Source organism: Pipra filicauda, unplaced genomic scaffold (genome assembly GCF_003945595.2).
Source record: "Pipra filicauda isolate LSUMZ 115617 unplaced genomic scaffold, ASM394559v2 scaffold80_size11013439_pilon, whole genome shotgun sequence".
Classification (NCBI taxonomy): domain Eukaryota; kingdom Metazoa; phylum Chordata; class Aves; order Passeriformes; family Pipridae; genus Pipra; species Pipra filicauda.
In genome coordinates this window covers 4,087,886-4,112,449 of record NW_024104987.1, presented here as the reverse complement: position 1 = coordinate 4,112,449, position 24,564 = coordinate 4,087,886, and the positions used below count along the sequence as shown (strand labels likewise).

The following is a 24,564-nucleotide window of genomic DNA, read 5'->3' as shown; positions in this document are numbered from 1 at the left end:
AATACCAAGGTTAGCTGAACAGGAATAACTAAGCCAAACTTAAAGGGATATGCAGCAAAAGAGGCTGTTTCCCAAGTCCCTGGAGTCTCAATTACAGAGCAGTTAAGTCCATTAGCAGGACACTGAACTTCGCCCTTTTGTTTGGAGGCGGGTCAGGATCACAAAGGCTGGGTGTTACCAACTTCCCAGCCCCCTCACACGGAGCAGCCGCTCTGCTGCACAAACGTCCACAGCTCCCCCCGTCAGGGGGTACAGGACATCACAGCGACGGGACCTGGGACAATGATGGGGCTCATTCACGAACTCAGTACACCCTTTGGTCAGAGCTGCACTCTGAGGAGGGATGAAGGTGCCCTGGCAGCCAGGGTATCTGAGAAGGGCTTCCCCTCACTGCAGGTATGAGGTGCCAGTTTTGGGCAGTCACTGCTCTGCACAACAGAAACCCTGCTGCCCTTAATGGGGCAGATGATGAACTTCCCCGTTCTTTCATCCGAGAATTTTTACCTCTGTACATAATTAGAAGCACGATCATTAAAGTCAGCATTCCAAATTGCAGGCAGGAACCAGACACAAAGTATTCCTACAGGGCTACGAGGCACTTCACAGACCACATAAGAAAGCCTGTCCTTAAACCAAATCCCAGAGCTGTTTGAGGGATAGTTTGCCCACTTCTCTCCAAAGGACCAAATTAAACCTAATCCACCCACCAACACAAGTGCAGATAACAGAACTAAATGTAGTTCTTATCTAGCAGACAGGCAGTCTCAGCCTGGCTTTATAATGTCTGACCAATCCCACTGGAAAGAGCAGACTTCAGTCAAACTACAAACTGCAGAACTGGAGGCCCAATCAAACAGATCAAGTATGAATGATGCAGATAAGCTAGAACTAAATAAAACAGAAGGTAAAAGGTGTTTCAGACCAGGAAGATAATGGTCTGTTTGAAGAACATGGAACTGAAAGTACTGATTAACTGAGAACAAGGGGGGTCTGGTATTCCAGTAGGCCCAGTGGTGACAGCAGACAAGAAAACGATTATGGCTCAATCAGCATGTGGCTGTTTGCAGGCTCCACTTTGTGCTTCCATTTCAGATTACCTGTCCCAGTTCAGCTTTGGTATAAGGAGTTAACCACAGCTGAAACAGAACTTTCAAAGTCCCCTTACGTGTTCTTCTCCTGTACTAAGGAGAATGCAGCAACTCAGATTCCTGTACCAAATTATTCTGATTTGTTGCCCATGCTTCTGATGGAACTATCAGTTGTTCCTCTGACCTTGCTATTCCAATTCTACCACCCTACTGTCACCAACACTGTGAAGGCCTGCTCAGCTAGAAGAGTTTTCCTTGCTCTCTGAATCTCCAGTTACCTAGAAGGAGGCTGTGCTCTCTGCTGTGGGATACAGGTCCTGTTTAATCTCACTGTCACACCTATTTACTTCCCCAGAAACAGCTGAGCATGTAACATGGGAGATGGAGTTACACAATTCCCAACCAACTGTAGCCAGACAGAACTGTATTACAATGTGGCATATTTACTCCAGTGTCTGCATGAAGATTACAGATGAAATGATAGTCTTTTATCTGAGGTCAAATAATTTTAGTATTTTCTACTACCTGCTAAGTAACCAAAGGAACTCCTCAGTGAAAATGTGAATGTTTTGGAGTAGTTCCTGAGGTAGGGGCAGAAATACTAAACAACTTGTTTGTTGTTGGAACATAAGCCCACAATAGCTACAGGGATTAAAACTACAAAGCAGCACAATGAGAACCTCTGGTACTCCAGATCTCACAGAAAACATGTTGCTCAAGGTAAGTCATACTAAGGACCAACAGCTCAAAAAGGACTGAGCAGTATTTCCCTTTGAGGGAAATAAAACAATAAATTGAGACCTCAGGTTCATAGACAAATAGATACAACTTACATATACAACTCAAGTCTTCAAATCCTGCATCATACAACGAAAGGAGTTTCCAGGTCTAAATACAGAAGTTGCAGGCAGATCAGAAAAGGTTTGATTAAAATAACTGAGGCCAGACATTCGAGACTTGCTGAATCATAGAAGTTACCTTTCCTGGGCTCATTTCTGCTACGTGCCCTGAAACTACCATCAAAGTGGGAAAAATCCCACCCAATACAACCTGCCACGATAGAAATGTAGACATTGAGCCACGTTCATGGGTTTTGCTCTGTGAAGGTCAATAGAGCTACAAGGAATGGAAGGAAAGCCCATTATATTAAGGACTAAAACCCACAGCAACAGTGAAACTCTAAACATGAGCTTTAGCTCAGAGATGACACCAGCATTGCTCAGGGGATGTACAGGGACAGAGGTTCTGCCTGGGTAAGGAGCCGCCAAAGTTTGTACTAGCTGAGGATTTGTGTTCCCAGTGCTTAAAGGAAGCTGTTTCCATCACTAAACCCAATTACTGGGTTTGTGTCCTTTGCAGCTTTTTTTTAGTAGGTTCCAGTTTCTCCTGCCAAGCTGGGAAACCATGCTATGAGCAGCTGGTACTCCCAGGACTAACAACTCCACCACAAATTTATCCTCTAATACTCGAGCTTCCGATGTCTCTGTTTGCAATACAGGCCCACAGAGGGTATCCCACGTTCCTTCCCTGTGCCTACACTTACCCAGCTCCACAAAATGACCTTTGTTACCAAGGGATTTACACTGGTGTCCTTGCAAGCAACAGATGGTCAGGATGAGCTGCTGCCATCAGCATTTTTCCTTTAGTCTGTGGAATTACTCACATAGTCCCCCCTCAGCAGTGGAGGCATTTTCTCAGTTTAAGAGTGAAAGCACACCAGTTGTAAGATGGGACAAACAACAAGTGAAGCAGTAGTGTCTTTAAAAGACACTAAAACAGGCTGGATTTTGTGGTTATATAAGACCAAGAAACCTTAACTCAATCTGATGTATGAATTAAGTGCTGTACCTTATCAACAGGAAATATGAACACATTTCCTTCAATTATTTCCTCTTGCAAATCATTGCCTGTAGGTCTCAAAGGAAACAACAGATGCACCCAAAACAAGTTTTCATTTCTTTGCTGGCCTGTTCAAAGAAAATGCAAAACCGTTTGGTTTTTTAAAACCTGACTATTTAGACAAAATTTCTTGCTCAGTGAATTTGAAGCACTTTACTGGCTGGAATCTTTAGCTTTACCTACAAAGTGGGGAAATGAGAAGAAAAGCAAGGACAGCATCAGTGTTGTACCCTGCTCTACTAAGCCACCATATTATGCTCCACTCCTAAGCCTTCCCCACAACATAAACCCAGCAAACATATTAACCTGCAGCAGGGTCTCTGTCCTTTGAATGACATTTATAATGGGGGTGTAGAAGGGGGAAGTTGTCTTAGGGATATATGTGCATTTCACTGAGAAATCTTTGACACTTCTGAAAAGTTTTCAGCTGATTTATGTGCTGCCAGTGTGTTTCTTGTATGCATACAAGATTTATGATCTCGGTCCCGTGATGGGACTCTCTTCCCTCCAATAATTTGAGCAGGCTGAAGGGCTGACTCTCGGTGTGAATTGTTGGCTCACATGTTGCCTTCTGTTGGTTTTAAATGCAATGTATTCCTGCCTAGAATGACACACTTGTGTCAACACAAAACAGACTCAGTGCAAGATTCACAATGGAATTTGAAACACTCTGTAGAGCAGAAACATTGGAATCCACAAGCTCAGTTTCAAATCCTCCCAGGCAGATGCTTTCTGAGGAGGCTGCATCTGGTTTTCTAATCCCCCTGAAGTTTGAGAGTATTCAGATTAAGCTTTACATTAAGCCCCTGCCCTAACAAGCAGGGCTAAGATGAACGAAGTTATATTTGCCAACATATCCCTGGAGAGAGCAGGATGCATCTCTGCTGCAAAACCCTCGTGCTATTTTTCCCAAACCTGGTGGGGGTGGTGGCAGTTTTAACCTTAAATGGAAACTGAAAACAAATCTTTAAAGTTGACAGTCATTTAAAATGCAAACAGCTTAGCAAAGCAGCCATTCAACACAATTTCTCCTCAAAGAATAAGACCTTGGAGACAGACCAGACTGACTGCAATTAAAGGTACAGGGTGATAAAACACCTTGATTTATAGACTGCATGGAAAATGGCTTTAAGATTCAGTACTGATGGAATTTTGGAACTGCAAGAAAAAAAAAATCACTCTAATCAGTGTTATAAAGACTTTTTGATTATTCTTTTAAAACAATTCTACAAAAGATGGGTTTGCTTCCACAGAATTCTGTTAGTTTCCTCTTTATTGAATACGGTGGGATATCTCCCCCAAGCACAGTAAAAAACAATATATTAAGCCTGAAGTCAAGTGATGTTCTTCTCTCAGCCATGGGAGAGATTTTTCAGTCCAACTTGGGAGTGAATTTAAAAAAAAAAAAAAAAGAGAAACTAATCGGGGCCATGAATCAGCCTCGCCGGGGAACACCAGGGCTCTGCAGAACACAGATCTGAATTGCTCCCAGCGTTAGAAATCCAGCCCGGGGAGCTCACACCGCCTGACGAACACACGCCGAGCAGGGCAGACAATTTTCTGCTGCCCTCTGCAGGGAAGCGTTGGGCGTTGACAACAGCCGGGTCCGGGCAAGGGATACACGAGCTCACAAAACGAGCCGCGATTTTTTACAGGAATTTTTACAGTTTACTAGTGTGTCTGCACTCACTTTATGAATATTGCATTTCTAAATGCAAATCAACCCTTTTACTCTGGCTGATGAGTCAGTTATTGGCATAACTGAGTTTTGAGGGAAATATTAATTCCTAGGTCACTCCACCATATAGGAATTAAAGAACAGCCCCTCTTTCTTGCAACCTCAACACCAGGTTTCCACTCTATACTTCAACTGCTAAGTGCTAACACATAACCAGGAATCGAAAGGTACCCAAAGGAAAGCTCTTGTCCTGTGTTCTCTAGGAAAAAATTAAGGAAATATCACTGTGTCATCCACTTCCTCCTCCCAAACCAGTGTGTGAACTATTTTGGTCTCATACATCAGATGAGAAAACAAACCCCAACGTTGTACTGTGCTCCAGTTCAGTGTCAAAACATGGGGAAAAAAAAAAAAAAGCCACGAAAAGTTGTTGAGAGAGAAGTGATTAATGAAACATGAGCATTAGGTGAAGGTTATTGTTATGCTGGTGACCAGCCATTCAGTCCACTTACACATTTCATCTGAGAATGTTTCCTTTCATTCCAGAGCAAAGCAAGGAGGAGATGGTTCTAGTTCCAGCTATTCTCTGAGGGAGGTATTTTGTGTTCTCATCTCATTTGCCAAAACAAACAGTATCAGGAACCTTAATCCACGACTGTGCAGGACACACAGATTATGTACTACAATATGTATATAAATGTCTTTGTCATTACACATCTGATGCTGCATGAGAGTGTAATAAAGACAACACTGGGACTGCAGAGTTATATGCCCATAGAACAAGAAGGTCTGATGTGGAGAAAGCTTTGTTGGGAGGCAGCCTTAGACACCCAGCATTCCTACTGGATGGAGCAGGCCCTACTGTGTATCATCATGTGTGTTTGCAAAATGTGTATCAGGTATTTGTAATTCCTTTATACTGGAATACATAAAAATAAACACAAAACGACTCATTCCGTATTTGCCACAGCTCATTTTGTTGAAAAGCAGTATCAGAATCACAAATGGGAATTAGAACCACATGGAAATACAACAGAGAAGCTTGAAGGAGGGAGTTTTTAAAGCTCTCCAAACCCATCTGACAGCATCAGGTGAAAAGGAGAGGAAACTAAAGAGTTACACACACAGGGACCAGCATGTCAAAACTCACAAAGCCCTGCAAATAAACAATCTGAGTTTAGAAACTGAACACTTCTTCTCAAGCAATTAATTAGTAACAACATAGATCTACAGAACACAAACAAAGCCTCCAGAAACGCACTGTCACAGCCAGCACCTGCACTCTTGTCTCCAGAGCCCAGTGTGGGCAGTTTAGAACAGCTCAGCAGCACCTGAGCAAAACCTGGGAGGTGGTGTCGCATTCCTGGCCTTGGGCAGAACTCTGCAAGCAAACTAAAGGACTTGACACAGCTCAGTCAGTGAAGAACACATTCCAACTCAGAAGCCAAACTTACTTCTGCCCAGGGTCAGCCTCACTCATCTGCATCATCAAACTGGCCACTCTCAACCTTTGCACTGACTCGTGGTGGAGAAACAAAGCAAGCTGTGTGGTGACAGCCTGGGTAGTAAAACCAGTCCTCCTTCCACACGTATGAGGCCAAAACATTATTTTCCTGAAAGCTTCCACAGGACAGATCATCAGCATCTACAGAAGATAAAAGAGAAGGTATAAACCATGGGAGATACTCAGGAAAGTAGTAGTATAGTCTAGCAGGTTCTTATGCAGGCCTACAGCATCTTTGGATTCTCTATTTCAACTTCATCTGCCAGCACTGATTAATTAGACCTAAATAAAGAGGCAAACAGAGGCTGAATCTGGCAGTGTCTTCATTTGAAGGAAGGTTCCTGCCACACAGACAAGAGAGTTTTCCGAAAAGCTCAATGATACACCTGGATTCAGCCCACCTGACACCAGCTCATACAATGCAGGCAGTTCTTTCACATTTTCCCTGGGAATAAAAGGCTCATGAAACTATTACTTTTCTTTGCCCTCCCCCTTCCTGCTGTCTCCATATCCCCACCCCGATGAGGAGCCCTCCAAAGCCTTTAAGAACTGGGTCACTGGACAGAAAGGGAGGGTGGGGTCCTGTAAAAGCTCTCCCTGAACAACATTTCCACTAGGCCAGAATTAAACCTAGTAGGCCTGTTTTTAACTAAGTTGGCACAAAAATTGGGCAAAAGGTGTTTTAACAGAAGGGAAAGATTTCTAGGCAGCAGATACTGAGAGGACTGAGCAAAGGAAAAGCCCAGAGTATGGGGAGCAGAGGACCCAACACAGTATTCCACTTGTCAGCCTTCCAGCAGCACTGCTAAACAACCCACCACAGCAAGTGCTTAAAGAAACATTTTAAAAAGCCATAAAATGACCAACCAAGCACCTTCTTTTATTTGGTAGCAGTTAACAACTGAGACACTTGTACTCACTACCTGAATCCCATAATCACAGCTGGCTCAGTTTGGGAGGATTTAAAAAGCATAAGTTACAGGTGGAATGAGTGAGTTAAATAAGTTAAAAAAAAAAAAAAAAAAGAACTTGTGACAGTTCCAGTTAAAAATTCAAAACATACCATAAATTTGAGCAGACGGGGGATTAAAGGAAAGCCCAAAATGGAAGAGAGGGAAAACATCCAAAAAGGAAACAGTCTTTTTCCTCAAATTACCCACTGTGAAAAACCAATATTGTGTTTTCCATTTTAAAATCAGAACGGTTTTATGGAAAGGCTACAAAAACTTTCCCGCTTTCTTCTGTAATCAAACTTGGTACTTGAATACAACAGCCATTTATGGAATCAAAATAAACAGATAATTCACATTTCCTAAGCAAAGAAAAGTGTATTAATTACAAAAAGATACACATTAATGAGAAGAAAATGCAAATATACTATTTTCATCAAAGACACAGCAGGTCATCAGCCACTGCTGGCTAAACTCCATCCACCTGTTCTACACTAACAGCCAGCCTGGCCAGTGCAAGGTTCAGACTCTTGGTTCAACATAAAAACAAGTCACAAACTGGAGGATTAATTCAACTCTAAAGATGTGGATAAACCCACTTCTGTGCTCTGCCACCTTCGCCCATGGGACTGATCACATGCACAACCACTTCAGAGGATCAAGCTTCAAAAAACCAAACAAGAAAGTCAAACAAACAAACAAACACTTCCACCAAAAAACAACAATCAAAAAAGCAAACAAAACCAAGCCAACCCTACAGCCAAAGCAACAAACCCTACTCAGAGACTGAGCACTTCCAAAGAACTCCATGCTCTAGAGGGACATTATAGAGTACAATCTTGAATTTTCATGGAGGAAAGGAAGAACTTTTACACCAAAAAAGCTACATTCCTGCATGCCATTTACCCTTATCTTCTGCTTCAGAATAACAAAGATACACCACTAAGAACTTGCTTCTCCCCACAAAGTCAATACACACATAGAATTCCCCTCCTTCCCATGCCACTCCCTAAGAATTTGACTGCTCAAGCAAGAGTTTCATATGAACTTCACAACACCACCTTTAAATCCTGTGCTTGACAACAAAATTGTGCAGAATTGTTACATATCCACGAGGTCAACAAAACAAGAAATTGCTTCCCAAAAGAGAACATGGAGTTACTGAAACACATTCTCCTGCAAAGCACCAACCTCCAACCACCTACTATCCAAAATTCAAATGAAGCACAAGTAAACGTGTACTCACCATAAGGACCATATGCAGACTCCTCCAGTTCTTTATCCCAGTCCTCCACCTCATGCTCAGAAGCACTTTGCAGCTTTGGAGAGTCAGGTATACTGGAGACTTCATCATCCCCCTCATCCAGGTAAAAATGCACGTTGTACCAGTCATCAGGAGAGACACTGTCATCCCCTTCACTGTGAGAGGCATCAGAGGCTTCGCTTTCCTCAGACTTGCTATCAGGCACGTTTGGAATGTTGTCCAGCAAACATTCTAAACCCAACAGAAAGCGTCAAGAGATGCACTCAGAAATTAAACAGGAATATTAAATGCTCAGCACACAATAATTCAGATAGGTACACAAACACACTTTGTGACTGCTAATCTAATTATAATATATGCAGTTTCCTACATATGTAGTATCACTGCAGAGCTGCTTCACATTACAGATGCCTGGGAACAGTGAACACAGCCTTGCATCACAGCACTAGCCCAACTCAGGATTTTCCACACACTCTTGTTGGAAAATATCTCTAACTAGGGCAAAGGACCCAGCAGTTCTTGTTTCACCACATTCACCTGTAGGTATTTTTTGAAAAAATAAGTATGCTGAAAAACCACGGTTCTGGTTTAAAAACAGTCATATTGATTAATTACTCTTGCACCTAGGCATACACAAATATCTACCTGGAAGTAATTTAGTGCAGTAACTGAAGAGCATTTCCCACCCTTCACCTAAAGATTTTAAGTAAATTTCTCAAGCAGAGCTTAAGTTTCGTTACTCACCATCTGCTTTGTTTTGTCCTACCTTTTCTGGGCTTCCAGATCATAGTTTCTCTCTTATTAGGAAGCTGTTTCTCCTCACACTTTGTGGCATCAACAGCACCGGCCATCACCTACAAGAGAATTTTAAAGAATTCCATAGCAGCTTTCACTGACTGCTTCAACACGGCTCAGTGAGTGTTTCTGCGCCTTAGAGCCCATCCATTTGTTCCCTTGATGAATAAGAGGTTTCAAACCAAACAGGCTTTCACTTGAGAAGGCAAATCTGCCGAGGGATGGCTCAATCCTGCTGCTGCCATCAGTCCCCCCTGGCATCAGCAACACAGCACAGCCCATCTCCTCCCTCACCCCCGCAATCCTGCTGCCACCTCTCGGGGAAGGGGCCCCAAAACTGACGCAAAATGCACCCATTTGAGAACGGTGGTAATGAAGGTACGAGGAGTGCAACAAATATAAACACCAAAGAGTGAATCCACCACAGGCCGAGGGGCAGGAGCAGACCGGACGCTCCAGCAGCGCTGAGGGGCGGGAGAGCAGCAGGAAACCCTCGGCCGCGCTGATGGTGCCCACGGAGCGGGGAACGGCGAGTTCTGCTCGCACTCCCACCCCACAGGGAGGCGGCGGCGGTGGGTGCGGGCAGCCGGGCCTGCAGCCGGCCGGCGGTCAGGGCAGAGCGCGGGCTCCGGCCGAGCCCTCACGGCGGCCCCGCTGCCCGCCCAGCTCCTCGGGACCCCCGCACCGGCCGAGCCGCCCGTGTCTGAGGGCACCTTGGGCCGCCTGAGGGCACCTCGGGCCGCCCGTCACTGCCCGGCCCTCAGGGTACCTCCAACTGCCCGGCCCCGCCCGGCCCTCAGGGCACCGCCGGCCCGGCGGGCCCCGCGGCTGTGCCCGAGGAACCGGGTGCGGCTCCGGGCGCGAGGCTGGAACTGAGGGGGGCGCTGCTCCCGCTCCAGCCCCTGAGGGCGTCCAGTCCAGTCCATGACCCCACACCACCACGGAGCGGAGACTGCGTCCAGAAATAACAGACCTAAGAGCTGGGAGGAAATACCTTTGTGCTCATGAAGTTGGAAATGAAGTCTCAATACCTCCCCAAGCTCTGCAACAAACTGATTCCCGCTGGCGCTGGCAGCATGCTCAGATAAAGCATGAAGAGATGGGAAGCACCTGGGCTGAGCAGCTGTGGCAGGTGTCAGGCAAATGAGCTTTCAGGGAATGTGTATCCCTGGGAGGTGCTGCAGGAACTGCCGTGAGTGGCAAAATTCTGTGAGGAACCAGAACAGGTGAAGAAAAGGGGCCCACTTGCTGAAATGGTGGAGGTACCGGCTTTGCTGGACTTAAAACAAAAAAGCTTAAAACCTTTTGCACTTAAAAGCTTTTAGTTGTGCAACTGAAGAAGCAAGAAGTGAATTCAGGAGTAACAGAGTAAGGGGCAGAGAGGGTGTAAGTGATTATCAGTAAGGAAATCTCAAGGTCAGACGTGAGATGGCAGGGAACTAGTGGGGACATAGGGGATGGCCTGGCTAAAATCCTGAGAAAGACAAAGCAGGATGTTCTTCAGATCTGGCCACAGAAGGAGCAATCTTAACAAGCTGCTGCTCCAAACTTTTCCAGCTAGTCAAAAGTTAGTGGAATTCGTTGCTTGAGAAAGCTGCAGCTTCTATTTGAGTGAAAAATCTTGAAGAAGTATTTCCCTGTATTGTCATTATGCCACCCTTCAGTCACTGGGAAATTACATGAAGGAACTATTGCTGTATGTTCCTCTACTTTCCTTATGTTTCCCTACTGATCCAAGGATAGAATTTCTGCTGTTTTTCAGGCACTGTGGACAGAAAGTTGAAGTGTAGATCAGAACCTTCTGCTCTCACCTCAGGGACAGTGCTAACAGATCTCAGCTCCCCTCTACCTTTCAGTCACTCTCAGGATGCAAACACCAATGCAAGGGGACTGCAGAAGCTGCTTCTGTTTTTGCTGTGAGGATTACAGATGACTTTGAGGCTAGGATACAATAAATACTGTATTTGTACTGATTTCTGATTACCTAATGAAAAGTGTTCCACTTTTAATTATTTAACTTGGTAAAATACAGAGATCACCCACAGGTATAGTAGTTTCTGTGGGGTTTGGTTTGGGGTTTTTTGCATTTAGATGCTGTAATATTCGCTTTCCAGAGTGTAAAAGCTGATGCATTATAACTGTCTGAATGTTTAGGCAGGATGAAGAATTTGCTCTCAGAAGTCTCAATGAGAACACCCTCAGAGCTGCTTTTGCTTTCTCTAACTGTGCACTTGAACCTGCCCCTGGCAAAAGCAACACTAGAAACAACTGAAATGGAACAGATGATTCTTTTTTTTGTCACACAGAATGTAAAGAAGATAAACTTTAATAAGATCCAGGAACATATTTACCTCTGTACAAAGAAGTTAAAAAAATGCACTGTCACATTACAACAGTAATGTGTAATATTATAGTTTTTCATAAATGTCCAGTTTGCAATAAAGTGTATTTGGAAACGAAATCTTCCACCAGCTCTCCCTGCAGCATCTTCATAGCTCGCCAGTGAATGCTCCCACAGTTTTCTGGTTTGCCTTGGGGATGACTGAGCTCCTCCTTGACATAATCCAGCCAGAGATCTTTGAAAGAAAAATGGAAGTTCTGGTTATATTTTAACTGGATATTACTTAACAAACAAACCTAACTAGAAACTCTTTTTAAGTGTCTTTGATGTTAATGCAATAAGGCTTATTTCATGAAACTACAGTGTCCTGCACCTTGAGGAGCAAAACCCTGGGTTCTATTCCCAGCTGGACCACTGATGTCTTAAGAAATAATGCAACAATGCCAGTGTCAAAACCTGATTTGCTCCCAGTGGTGCTGAAGCCATGGCAGTGCCCATGACCCTGGGCTGACAGCAGAGGGTCACTGCAGTGTCCTACACTTAAAAGCACAGAAGAAATAAGCTCTGCCCTGCATGACAGCAAGCACAAGGGCAAAACAAGCAGCTACCTTTTGAAATGGATGGAAATAAGAGGCAGCACTGAATGAATGAATGAATAAATGAATGAATAAATAAATAATAGAATCCCCTTACCAGTATCTGTTGAACCAAACTCCCTCAAGGCACGTTCATAGTATTCTCTCAGATGAAGCATTTTGCAGGATTCCTAACAAAGGAAGGTATTAAAAGGCCATTTATTTTGTACAGAAGTGAATCTGCAGCTTGATTAGATTCTTACAAAGGAAGAGAGTCATGGCAATTACATGCACACACACACACTGCCCAAGATTAGTTACCATGGAACTGGGTTTGTATCACATCCTGGGAATCAACTCGTGAAGACAAACATGAACTGATCACAGACTGACAACACCATTCTGTTTCCTATTTAGATCCAAAGTTAGAAGTGTATTTTACAAATACAAGGCACTAATTGGATATTCAACAACTTACTTGCTCCTTTTCTATTTGGATCATCTTCCTGAAGAAGTCAAGTGAAAAGGGACGATTTTCACACAGGCTGAAAAAAAACAAGTAACTTTAGACTTCAAGTCTTTTAATATACACCCTAGAACAATCTGGTTTGAAGGTTTTACTTGTTACCTGGTAAAGACTTTTTTAACTTTCTTATAACCACCACTTCTGTAAGTCCAGTCGAGATACATTTCTTTCATAGTCACAGATTCAGCAGGAGTTGTGGCACGTAAGGATCTCTGCAAGTTTAAAGGGAAGAAAAACACAAAACAAAAAATAAAACCACCACATACCTACAATTAAAAGGCATGCCCTCATCAGGCATCTGAAATAAAGCAGATCTCCTAAGTCTAAAGTACATTTCTCCTCCAGTAATCCACACAGCTGGCAACTGGCATTTCCTTAACACCCTTCATGCAGAGGGTTTCCCAATGCTCTACAAACAGCTGAATTCAAGCTTTCATCTGAAATATGTGTTTTATATTGTAAAAGGGGGAAAAAACCCACTACCCAACATGCCAGGCAAAGAGGAAATGTTTTGCCCCAAGATATTGAGGAAATTTATAGTGAGATTAAAGTCCCAGTTCTGATCTTGAGTTTTCTATAACAAGACTGATGTTTTCACACAGATTGTAAAATTCCCTCTTCCGTGTTCAGATAGGTGTCTGAAACAGAGCAAAAATTCTAGACCACAAAGTAAGAGTACATCAGTGGTTGTGCTTACAAACATCTGTTTCAGAAGAATGGAAATGACATTTGTGCCTATAAGCCTGTGTCCAACTGATTTTTGATAACACACACAGTTTTGCTTGAAATTCTTTGATATCAACACATCCATGACAGAACTGCTGTATAAAGCATTTGTTACATGCTCCATTCACAGACATTGTTCCCATTTATTTACACAGACATAAAAGTAGATTTTGATTAGCCCAGTACCTGGTAGAGAGCTTCTGTGTCTTCCTTGCTGTTTGCTCCTTCGCTCCACTCCACCCAGAGGGTCCACAATGCCAAAGTGCCCTACAGGGTGAGCAGATACATCAAATGCCTAAAATACAGTGACTGATTTACAGACACAGCAACACATCCTCCAGGTTCTGTATTAGCTGCTGTAAAAACGTCCTTTAGGCACAGCTCTTGGAAAGACAACTTTGGGCTGCACCCTGAAATCACTTCTCATTTCCTTCCCAATACTTCTTAGCTGGACAGCTGCACTGCCAGGGATGAGACAAGTTGTTCTGCACCACTGAGCACTGCTGTGCAAAGGTAACTTCCAAGAACAAGAAGTAAAGAAATAGTCACCTTCCTGTTTCATCTCCTCACTCCTTGTGCCCAGGGTTTGAAATGGAACAGTAAGAGAACACACATCTAACTCAAGGCTTGAAATACCACACACACAATGTGTCAGGACAGCAAATAAAAGGAAGCACATTTTTCAACTAAGACACAAAGAATACCAGCTCACTGCTAGGAGAGCATGCAAAATGTCACCTGTGAGCATTCAGACTTTAAACCTGTGACTTTGAAGTGAATTTACAGTTCCCTAATACTTGGCAATGTGATGTGCATGTCAAATTTTGAGTTCATATATCTGACCTTAAAAATTGTTAGGGACTTTGAATGCCTTGTAAAGGTAAAAAAACCCAAGCAACCAAGCATCAGAGGTTTCTGGCCCGTGTCATGTAAGTCCATAAACCAGCACAGACCTGGGATTTCACGTGTTTAAGGGCTTCTTCAAAACACTGTGTCACATCTTCCCTCTTCAGCTGGATCAGCACCTGCAGCCTCATCTGCCACGTGCCCACGGACAGGCTGAAGCGCCTGGTCGCAGCTTCTGCCACCTCCACAGCCTTCTCAGAGAGGTTGGACTCCAGCAACAGCTGAAGCTGAAAGCCAGCAGATACAGCTCATCAGCACAAGGGACTTGGAACACCTTGTTAAAAAGCAAGGCTTTGAACCGAATTGCCCATCAGTGTCTACTCAGAATGCAAAGACAGGCACACGACCAAGGCAGGAAAGCCCCCCAGTCTATTCTGTGTGTCAGCTCTTACCCACTGCTTATAGAGAGCTTCTGACAGCAAATTAGACTCATGGGCTTTGTTGAACACACTCAGTGTCCTCTCCAGCCTCTAGAACCAACAGAGAGAAAAAACCCAAGCATTATTCCTGTATATACCAGATTCCATCATTTCTAGAAGCCCAGTGGATTGTCTACCAACATATCACTGAATATCTAATTATACATTACATATCTAATGCTTTAGGTACCTGCAGACATTCCAAGATAAAGGGGAAATCTGAGCATTTGAATTATTTCTCTTCCTTGAGGAGCAAAGAACAACACTGCAGTGTTCTTGTGCTCTACTACAAGGGAACCAAACTGCACAAGCTAATTAGTTAATTCAGAGTCATACCCAAGCACAGATGCACAACTGAACTGCCCACGTGCCAGCACCAAACTTTGCTCAGACTTATTTGCAAGAGTAATTTTAATTCATCCTTTTTTTTGAATAAGCACAGGTTTGAAGGACTGTCAGTGAACATTTAAGGTCCCCTCCAACCCAAACCATTCTATGATTAACAAGTTTGCAGTCTTAGCTCTCATCCAAAGAGATCACTGAACTGACAAGGCTGGTTTATGCCCAGGTTATTCATGTTCAGCCAGGCCATCTGAGAGCCTGACAGTAAAAGTGATCCCCCCAGATGGAGACTAAATGATTCTTAGTGATGGCCACAGGTAGATATTTCTGATAAAATGTCAAAATATATTTGCTTCTTGTCTTGCTTCTGGATTACAGAAGTCAATAACAACAGGGATGACTTGTTTGTATGATTTCCTAATAAGCTTTTACCTTTTGCTTTAATTCTTCACTGTTGGTTTTCCTGTTGTATCTCTCTAAGCAAAAAGTGATGTAGCACTTCCACATGCTCTCTGTAGAAGCCAAGGCATAGTATCACACTTTACAGAATCACAAGAGTAAGCACAAATATTTAAGAAATACAAAGAATCCAAGCAAAGTGTTAATGCCAACTTTGTTTTTAAATGTTGTATTATAAAAAAGGGCCTAGATTTATAACATTAACATTTTAAAATGGCTTCCCAGTGCAAGCTGCAGACAATAAATCTTTGTAAAGAGCATCCAGCTCTTGGTTCAGCTGAGGCTTCACAAGGAATGTTCAAAGTAAGGACAGTGCCAGATGTTGGGAGTTGGATATCCACTCTGGCTACTCAAAACCATTGCTGACTCACAGCTAAGCAGCAGTATACTCACATTTCCAGTTAAGCAGCTCCTTCGAGAGCATAAATGCTTTGGAAAATAACCCAAATAACACATAAAATAGATGCCCAAAAGGCACCTTGTAAAAACTGCTCTCCTTCTCCCAGGTATGGCAGAGCCTGCCATCACCTTCAAGACTCTCAAGTACCAGGAACAGCTGTTAAAGGCAGGCAGGGCAGTTCACCTGTTGGCAGAGCTCCCACAGCCTCATCGAAGACTGCACAGCACCGTTCCTCCCTCCGGGCCATTTCTGCCACTTTGCTCTGCTTTGTGGGGTGTCCTGGGGCCTTCAGGGACCCCAAATCCAGCTCACGACGGGCCATGTAGTCCCAGGTCAGGGGATCATCAGCATAATTGGCCTGCAAACTGAACACAGCATGTCTGTAACAGCCCACAGCCACCATCCTGCAGCCCCAGGTATGTTTAGAAGGGTTGTTATATAAGCTGTGGTATTTGTTTGGTTGTTATATTATGTAAGTATATATATACACTTACTTGCTAAGTAACCAAATGCCAGAGAAAAAAATATTTTACTTTCTACAGGAGAAAGACAAAATATTAGCTTTTTTTTTTCAATATTTAATATGGATATTCTCCAGAAATAACATGAACTAGGCAGGAAACTGTCAAGAGAAATCTTTCTTTCAAGAGGAACAGCTAAAGAAATAAAAGATGCAAAAAATGCCACAAAAATACACAAGGAAAACCCACAGTTCCTGCACTGAATTTACAGAAACTAAGTGCAGTAATTATTCAGTGACAACGATTTTATACCTAAATTTTTCTGAGCAGCTTTTTAAAGCCCTTTCTGAAGTTAGATACGAGCATCCTTTTCTAAAGAACACGCTTGCCTCATCCGAACACTAATTCCTTAATGTTAATTAGAGAAGTTATGAGAACATGGTTCTTAAAACCTAAACTAGAACAAAATAAAAACCCAACACAAAGCCACAACTCACTTTTCAAGGATTTCTTTTTGCAAATCTTGGGTGAAGTCAAAGAGCTTTGCAATGGAGAGCACAGCCAGCTGGAACTCAACACCTACATTTCAAGAGACAAAAACCCTATCAAACGGAGTATTTGTTAAAGAATTCCTCGATATATCACATCAGGTGCACACTTTGCATTTTTGGTTTGTTGCTTTTTTTTTTTAAACAATCAAGTTTTGGGACTGGAAGCCCAGCACTGTCACTTCAGCCCAAAAGCTGCTGTGCTGGAAGAGGTGTCAGCCTGCAGGGAAGACATGAAATCAGAACTACGAGCACTATTAGTTTTTTTCTCTGGCATTATGCAGGTTCTACTGAAGAAATGGTGTATTTGAAAAGGTATCTTAGTTGTGTGCATTGGAGCTAAGTTTGTCAGTATTACCTACTGCAGAGCTGGGTTAAAGGTGACAATTTTCTTATTGCATAAGTACAAGAAATATTAAATCACCTTTAATTTTCTGAGTTGCATCCCTGTAGACTATTCGAGCCATTTCCCCATTGAGAATCTCTTCAGAGTAACTGAATTCCCCCTGCAATATCAAGCATATCGTTGAAAACATTATTTTCCTTTCTCAGCTATCATTTTTGCCAACAGGGAAAAAAAAATCAGAAAATATCAATGTTTTCCTTCATCTAAGTCTATTTTTATGTCATTTGCACAAGTCAACTATAAAGAAATGAAAGATAGTAAGTTTAACTACTCCTTTTCAGAAATCACTATTAATTTTCAGACTGGGGAATGTAATAAAAAGATTTTACAATTGCAAACAAAAATCAGTGTATGAAGTATTTGAGCTGAGCATCAGCAAACACTTGAAGAGCTCCCACAGGCACAGCACATGAACAAAAACTTTCTCTAAGCAGTTGTCAAACAAACCATTAATCCAGACCCCATGAAACTGTGCACTCAGATGGGTAATACACAAGCAGACAATCTCTCCTAAGTAAGTTCAGCTGACCTACCAAGTCCATCTTTGCTTTTTCAAATTCTTTCTTCTCCTTCCTCTGTTTCTCAGCGTGCATCAGCTCCATCCTGAAATACTGCAAGAGTGACAACACAATGAAATGGCTGTGGGGGTTAAGTCATAAAAGTCTAAGTCTACAAATGAGGTAAAACAAGCTCTGAGGAGCTACAAATCAGGGCTTTCCCACATCCCACCCACGTCCAAGAGCCTTGGTTTTTAAAAGCTTGTGCACATAACTATATGCCCTAGTATTTATCCAGACATTTCCCACATGTAGCAATGATCATTTCTTAGTCATTATTTAAACCTTAACTTGCCCTCAAAGAAAACAAACTTCTCCAACAAAGGCTGGGGATGCCAGACTAACCCTGAGAAATATGTCCAAGCAGGGTTTAACAGCACCTTAGAATGGAATTTTGGGATGTTTTTTTTAATATTTTTGACATTTTCCTGCTGAGGGGGAAGCAAGTTCTTTTCCTGAGACATATGCTGAACTGATTTGCTCTGATGGATCAAATAACTGGTTGTAGAAGAAAACCAGGATCTCACCTCTTGATAAAGTTTTGGGCACTCTGGATGGAAGCGCAAAGCACGAAGGAACAAGTGCCTGGCACTTTCTGATGAGAGTCGTGTCTCCATTTCCCACTTTGCTGCCATAATCCACAGTGCTGCAAAAGGTGATACAAATTCATTAATTTAATCTCCCAGAATGAGCTCAGCATTGGAACAAAACTGATTATCTCCCATGTAAAACCAAGCTGAAGGACAGATCTAAGCAGCTAGGCAGATCCAGGGAGTTTAATCTGGTTTAGCTACAGAGCTAATGATGTCTTCCAAAGCCAGAAAGCAGGTCTTTGAGCATTCAGCATCTCCCACCTCTGATATAGCTACTTAGTCCCCAGTCTGACTGGGAAATGGTCATTCAGACCTACTTCCCATCAGCTTACTCAGCAGAGCCCTGTCAGAGCCCATCTCTCTGAAGCAGCAGCAAGGCAAAGACAAGACAGTGGGGACCTTCACCCCAATAGCTTGAACTGAGATCTACAAGAACTTTAACCAACACCACACAGTCGACACTGAGGTATTTATGCAACACTCACCACTGTTTTACTTACCTGGTTTATTGGAATGAATGGCCAACATGGTAGAAAACACCTTACTGAGCTGATGTTTTGCATTCTGTAAAAGAAGCAGTTTTGTTTTACCCACTCTGGTACTGAATGGAACACACACATCAGTGAAAATCCCAGGCAGATCCAACAATATTATCAAAATTATTTCAGTATTACAGCATGTGGCAGTAAAGTTTGTACCCCTATCTTGAATTCAAGTTCCAGATGCCTGAATAAACACCAGTCCACTATCTCAGCTCAGGTAAGATCAAGTGTTTGAAAACTCACCCACTGCTTGCAAAATGCAACATGTGAAAGCCAGAGCTGGACATCATCCTGTTGGAAATGAAAAAAGGAAGAGAATCAACTTCACAAGGTACAAAATCACTTGTACATTGACAAGCAAACAACAAACCCTTGGTACAGCAACCTGGCATGCAGAAAAAAAAACAACAAAAACTCAAATAAACTTACTTTCCATTTTCCTGTAGCTCTGTTGAACAGGCTGTGCACTCGGTGCAGAATAGAGTGCTCGATTTCCTCCTTCTTAAACGAGTATCCAATGCGCTGGGAGGAAAAAAATATTAATTTTATTGCAATAGAAAATGTATTTTGCATAAAGTATTTTGCACTCCTAATAACTGACAGACTTACTGCTCGTCTTTTCTTGATCAGTTCCAGCAGATTAATTTCATACTAGAATGGAAAGAAAAATAACATTTAAAACCAAATGAAGAGACATCCAACAACAAGGAAAAAAAATCCAGATAAAGTTTGTTAGAGCTGATGGACAGGTGGACAATAAAAATTACAAACAGGAAAACCTAAGCAATAATTTTTTGACTGGGTATTTCTAAGACTGGATGAAATTAATATTAAAGATTTCTACTGCATGTGACATTTCAGACTTGAGCTGTTGGCAACCCATATTCCTAGAATTGTGATGCACAAGCCAAACTTGTAATTAGAAGTTTGTTTAGCCACAAAAAAATTAGCACCGTAAAATATCCAGAGTTGGAAGAGACCCACAAGAATCATCGAAGTCCAACTCCTGGCCCTGCCCAGGACACCCCAACAATCCCACCCTGTCCCTGAGAGCATCGTCCAAACCCTCCTGGAGCTCTGGCAGCCTTGGGGCCGTCACCACTGCCCTGGGCAGCCTGTTCAGTGCCCAACCACCCTTTTAGAAGCTTTTTCCTAATCTCCAACTTATTAATTCCACTTAACTACAATTTGCACAGTGTATCAGGGAACTGGGGGCTCCACATCCCTGGAGAGACAAGAAACCACAGGAGAAGGTCACAAGGGAGAGACGCCTCATCCCAACCTCAGGCACCAACTCCTGGCTATGCTTCCTGCTCTGCTGCCAACGAGCCGCCCTCAGTGGACACCAGGGACCAGGCGAGGTGAGGGCACTTAGGGCACGACAGAACTACTCAGTTCTGAGCTGGATCTGCAGCGAGGGACGGCCCGCTCTGCTGCTCGGTAAAGCCTACCTGGATGTAATTAATGAAATCCTCCTTCCGCAGCGCTCTCCGCTGTATTTTGTACTCCAGAGCCGAGGCTTTCCTCAGGACGGCCCTGCGGGGATCGGGACGTGAGCGATGGGAGCGATGGGAGCGATGGGAGCGCCACTCGCCACGTGCGCCCGCCCGGCCCCGGCCCCGCTCACCGGATCTCCGCGCGAGTGAACAGCCCGACCCGCTCCAGCTGCTCCAGCTCCGGCACTCGGTCCTCCAGCCGCTGCTCGATGCGCTCCGCCATGGCCGCGGCGCTCCGGAGAGTACCCACACAGACCCCACACAGACCCGGCACAGACCCGGCCCGGCCCGAGGCGCCGCCGCTTCCGCCCGCCCCGCCCCGCGGCCGCTCTGCCGCCCCCTGCCCGGCTGGAGGGGCCGCGCAGCACCGGAGTCACAGAGAATCCTTCGGGTTGGGAGCGACTCCTGCAGATCACCCAGTCCCGCCCCCCTGCCGGGGCAGGGTCGCCTGGAGCAGGTGAGTTTGGAATGTCTCCACAGAGGGAGAGTCCACACCCGCCCTAGGCAGCTGTTCCAGGGCTCTGCCACCCTCCATGGGAAGAAGTTTGTCTTCACGCTGAGGTGAGACTTCTTTATGGTCATTGTTCCTCGTCTTGTTGCTGGGTATCACGGAAAAGAGTCTGGCACCATCCTCTGACACCTGACTTGGATATATTTATATGCATTGATGAGATCCCCTCTCAGTCTTCTCTTCTCCAGACTAAACAAGCCCAGCTCCCACAGGAGGAGAAATGGCACAGCCAAGCCTGGGACGTGCAGAGACAAAGCACAAGCGCCCCGGTGAGGGCTCAAGCTGGAATCCGGTGAGGGAGGAGTGTGGCCAGCAGGTTGAGGGAGGTGATGCTCCCCCTCTGCTCGGCCCTGATGAGGCCACATCTGGAGTGCTGGGTCCAGTTCTGGGCTCCTCGGTACAAGAAAGCTGAGGAGCTACTGGAGAGGGTCCATCAGAGGTCATAAAGATGATGAGGGGTCTGGAGCTTCTCTCCTGTGAAAAGAGACTGTGCTGGGATTCCTCCAGGACAAATGGCTCTTCCCTTCCCACATGGCACCTTCCTTCTTTCCACCTTCCAAACTTTTAGGAAAAAATTCTTGATTGGGAGGGTGGTGAGGCACTGGCACAGATTGCCCAGAGAAGCTGTGGCTGCCCCATCCCTGGAATTGTTCCAGGCCAGGTTGGATGGGGCTTGGAGCAACCTGGGATAGTGGAACGTGCCTCTGCCCATGGCAGGGGTTGGAATGAGATGAACTTTAAGGTCCCTTCCAAACCAAGCCATTCTATGAGTCTATGATTCTGAGAAAATTAAAAAAAAAACCCCAGGCAACAGGAAATTTCAGTTTCTTAAATGAGGAACACCCCAGGAAATGAAAAAAAGTGAGATGGGAGACAATTTATTGAGGGTTGCTTTAAATGCATATTATCCACAGCACCTGCTGCTTGTGCATTGAGTTGTCACTGCTGGCACTGAGCTGGTCAGAGATGGAACCAGCCCCACCTCCAAACCTCTGCCCTGTCTCAGCCATCGCTCCCTCCCGGAGGAAAGGCAGGAGCTTGTCTCTGAAAAACCACATACAAGGACTAAGGGCAAGAGGGCTTCTGGCACAGCATTTTTCATATATAATAGCTAAAAAAACCTGGGGGTAATTTTTCCTTTTTATTACAGTCAAAATGTTTAACAGGTGTTGCCAAGTACAGAGCAAGAACTTGAGCAAGTGACTTTGTTAAAAACACACATAAGACAAAGCACTTTGCGAGAACTGTCAAGAACAGTGGTAGTTTTTTCACCTGCTGTGACTTGGACTTGTGGTGGTTTTTCTCAATATTGGGCACCAATTAAAAAAAAAAACAAAAAACAAATGAATCCTTAGTGGGAGAGGTTCAGCAACTTTTCTTTCTGACAGGAAATAGTGACATGATTTTCCAAGAAGTGACCAAACAGAAAAGCTACCAGGAAATGGAGAAGCACCATCCAGTCACGAGACCAAGAACTACAGACTGGTGCTGCATTCGGGGCTTGGTGGCTGAGGCAGCTCTGCACTGCAGCTGTCTCGTGCCAAGGGACCCCTTACCCCACAGGAACAAGTTCCTGATGGAGAATGTCCCCCCTGGAGACTCCCTTGTCCTACTCAGCTGCCAAAGGCTCTGGGTCAGAGCAGGGTCAGCACAGCTGTCCCAGCACAGCCACCCCCACCAGTGAGCCAAAGCCTTCAGGCTCTTGGGACCTACATTTCAGTGAGTTCACCTCCCATGGAGTTCAGCTTTCAGTAAATCAGCACAACAATCCTGCTCAAAGTGTTGGTGAAAGAATGTTATTCATAATCAACAGTAAGTTATTAATTATACTGGGGTTGACATTTTGAGATGTACCAGCTCAAACTGATTCTTGTACAGATCCAAAGAGTTCAATAAAACACCCCTTAAGGAGGACAACACTGGGGAGGAAAAGCAGCATTAGCACACTGAATCACTGAGCAAGAATGTGATTGGAATTACTACACTGGATTAACTTCATTTGAGTATCTCTGCATCTGATGGCATGATTTTATACTATAAAAGCATTCTGTATTTAGAGCTAATCTGTCATGGTGCACTTAGATCACAACACGTAAATGAGAACACCACATGCAGTGTAGGAGTTCAGAACTTAAAAGGTAAATGTCAGTCATTACCTGTAAACCTCTGGAAAATTCTATTTCTATCTTCTTGCTCTCCTCACTCTTCAGCCACTAAGCTCTGCTTGGGCTGCAAATCAGCAGTAACTGCGGAAGAGAGACACCAACATAAACAACAGCCTTCTGAAACTTTATGGCTGCTCATTCTGCCAGTCTGAAAATCTTCTTCTGTGATCAACCTGCAGTCAGTCAGGAACTCTGAAACTCAAAACCCACCACCAAACAATCCCTGACTGTTTTAGGTGGTAGAGAAGTGTGTGCACCCTCAGGGGCCACAGCAACCTCTACCTTGAATTGTGCCTCCCGAATTCAGCCCAGGCACAGATCCCCCAACAGGTCTGACACATGGGAGTTCCCCACATACCAAGAACAATGGGTGTCCCACAAGCCCTCAGAGGGCATTAAATTTCTTGCTAGCGCTTGTCAAAGCACCACAATATCATCCCACAGCAGCACATAGGCACAGCACAAACCACTCTGCAGGACCCAGCACTGTGGGACTCAAAGGATCAAAGAGTGGTGTGCACCAAAACAATAGACTCCCCAAGTTTCTAGTTTAGGGGCCTAGTACTTCCCACTCAAAAACACACAGAGCGAGTAACAATAAGATTTAAAATACTGAACTTTGTTGATGACCTCGCAGGATTATTTACCAAAAAAAATAGATCAAAACCCGCTTGAAAACATTTTCCGTTCCTTCAGATATCCCTCCTTTCCTGTAGATGGAAGGAGAACAAAACTGAAAATGCCTTTCCCTTTCTTCCCCCAGGAAAACAATCCTTAGAACAATTAACATAACGGACTGTCAGAAGTGCTCATAGCAAAGTGACAAACGCCGTGAGTGGCAGGCGAGCCCAGCCCGACCCACCAGAACACTGCGTGCTGGGTTTGTCATGCAAATCAAAATGGAACCTGACATGCTCTTTGTTCATTTCCCTTTCATAAAATCTACTTTAAATGCCTCCCATGTGCCTTGTTTTGGAAGCTGACATTCCAAATGCATCAGTGCAAATTAAGGGAGGGATCCATTACCGATAAAGACGTTGTGATACAGAGAGTTTCAACAAATCTTATTGGGAGAGCTGGGGAAACAACTGCTGCAGCTGGCACCTGTAGGGTCACGCAGTTTGCTGCTTTTATGAAGGCTCTTTAGAAAAACTCCATCAGCAGGTCCTTGCAGGAGAAGTTCTGGCAAGCTGTCACAGCTTAATATTTATAGATTATGTCTGCAAGCAGTGGGTACGTTGTGAATTAGGAATTAATCACAGTGGTTTTGATTTAAGTCTTGTCTGTGTTTAAATGCACGATGGTCAACGTGCATAAGGCAAATATTTAAATTACAAATTGAGATGTATCTTATTTATTTCTGCCATTTTACTACCTGAGTGCATAAACAATTACAGCTTTTTAGAAGACTCC

General features: G+C 44.0%; 2 protein-coding genes and 1 long non-coding RNA gene across 8 annotated transcripts in view; 1 reads left to right on the top strand and 2 right to left on the bottom strand.

Moving 5' to 3' along the window:
• Nucleotides 1-9,989, bottom strand: part of COPRS (coordinator of PRMT5 and differentiation stimulator) — a 146,964-nt gene extending 136,975 nt beyond the window's left edge. The window contains exons 1-5 of one of the 6 annotated variants that reach the window (XM_039390167.1): nt 9,473-9,562; nt 9,150-9,237; nt 8,366-8,614; nt 6,120-6,310; nt 5,619-5,821 (exon numbers count right to left, since the gene is read on the bottom strand). In XM_039390167.1, the coding sequence (XP_039246101.1) occupies nt 6,138-6,310; nt 8,366-8,614; nt 9,150-9,237; nt 9,473-9,535 (573 nt within the window). In that variant the 5' untranslated portion in view covers nt 9,536-9,562 and the 3' untranslated portion in view covers nt 5,619-5,821; nt 6,120-6,137. The other 5 variants (XM_039390168.1, XM_039390165.1, XM_039390166.1 and 2 more) reach the window with 5 other exon arrangements.
• A 1,481-nt stretch (nt 9,990-11,470) lies between these two features.
• On the bottom strand, nt 11,471-20,758 carry UTP6 (UTP6 small subunit processome component). The gene is made up of 19 exons (XM_027749728.2): nt 20,607-20,758; nt 20,431-20,515; nt 19,589-19,630; nt 19,409-19,501; nt 19,223-19,270; nt 18,938-19,001; nt 18,372-18,490; nt 17,821-17,898; nt 17,306-17,387; nt 16,831-16,912; nt 16,056-16,237; nt 15,446-15,525; nt 14,645-14,722; nt 14,300-14,479; nt 13,533-13,613; nt 12,723-12,832; nt 12,573-12,639; nt 12,213-12,285; nt 11,471-11,754 (listed from the first exon to the last, which is right to left on the bottom strand). The coding sequence occupies exons 1-19, from the start codon at nt 20,696-20,698 to the stop codon at nt 11,597-11,599; spliced, it is 1,794 nt and encodes a 597-aa protein (XP_027605529.1). The 5' UTR covers nt 20,699-20,758; the 3' UTR covers nt 11,471-11,596.
• Nucleotides 20,759-20,942: 184 nt separating this feature from the next.
• Nucleotides 20,943-22,759, top strand: LOC120325036. Its single transcript, XR_005566814.1, has 2 exons — nt 20,943-21,278; nt 22,375-22,759. It is a non-coding gene; the product is annotated as an uncharacterized LOC120325036 (long non-coding RNA).
• The last annotated feature ends 1,805 nt before the right edge of the window (nt 22,760-24,564 follow it).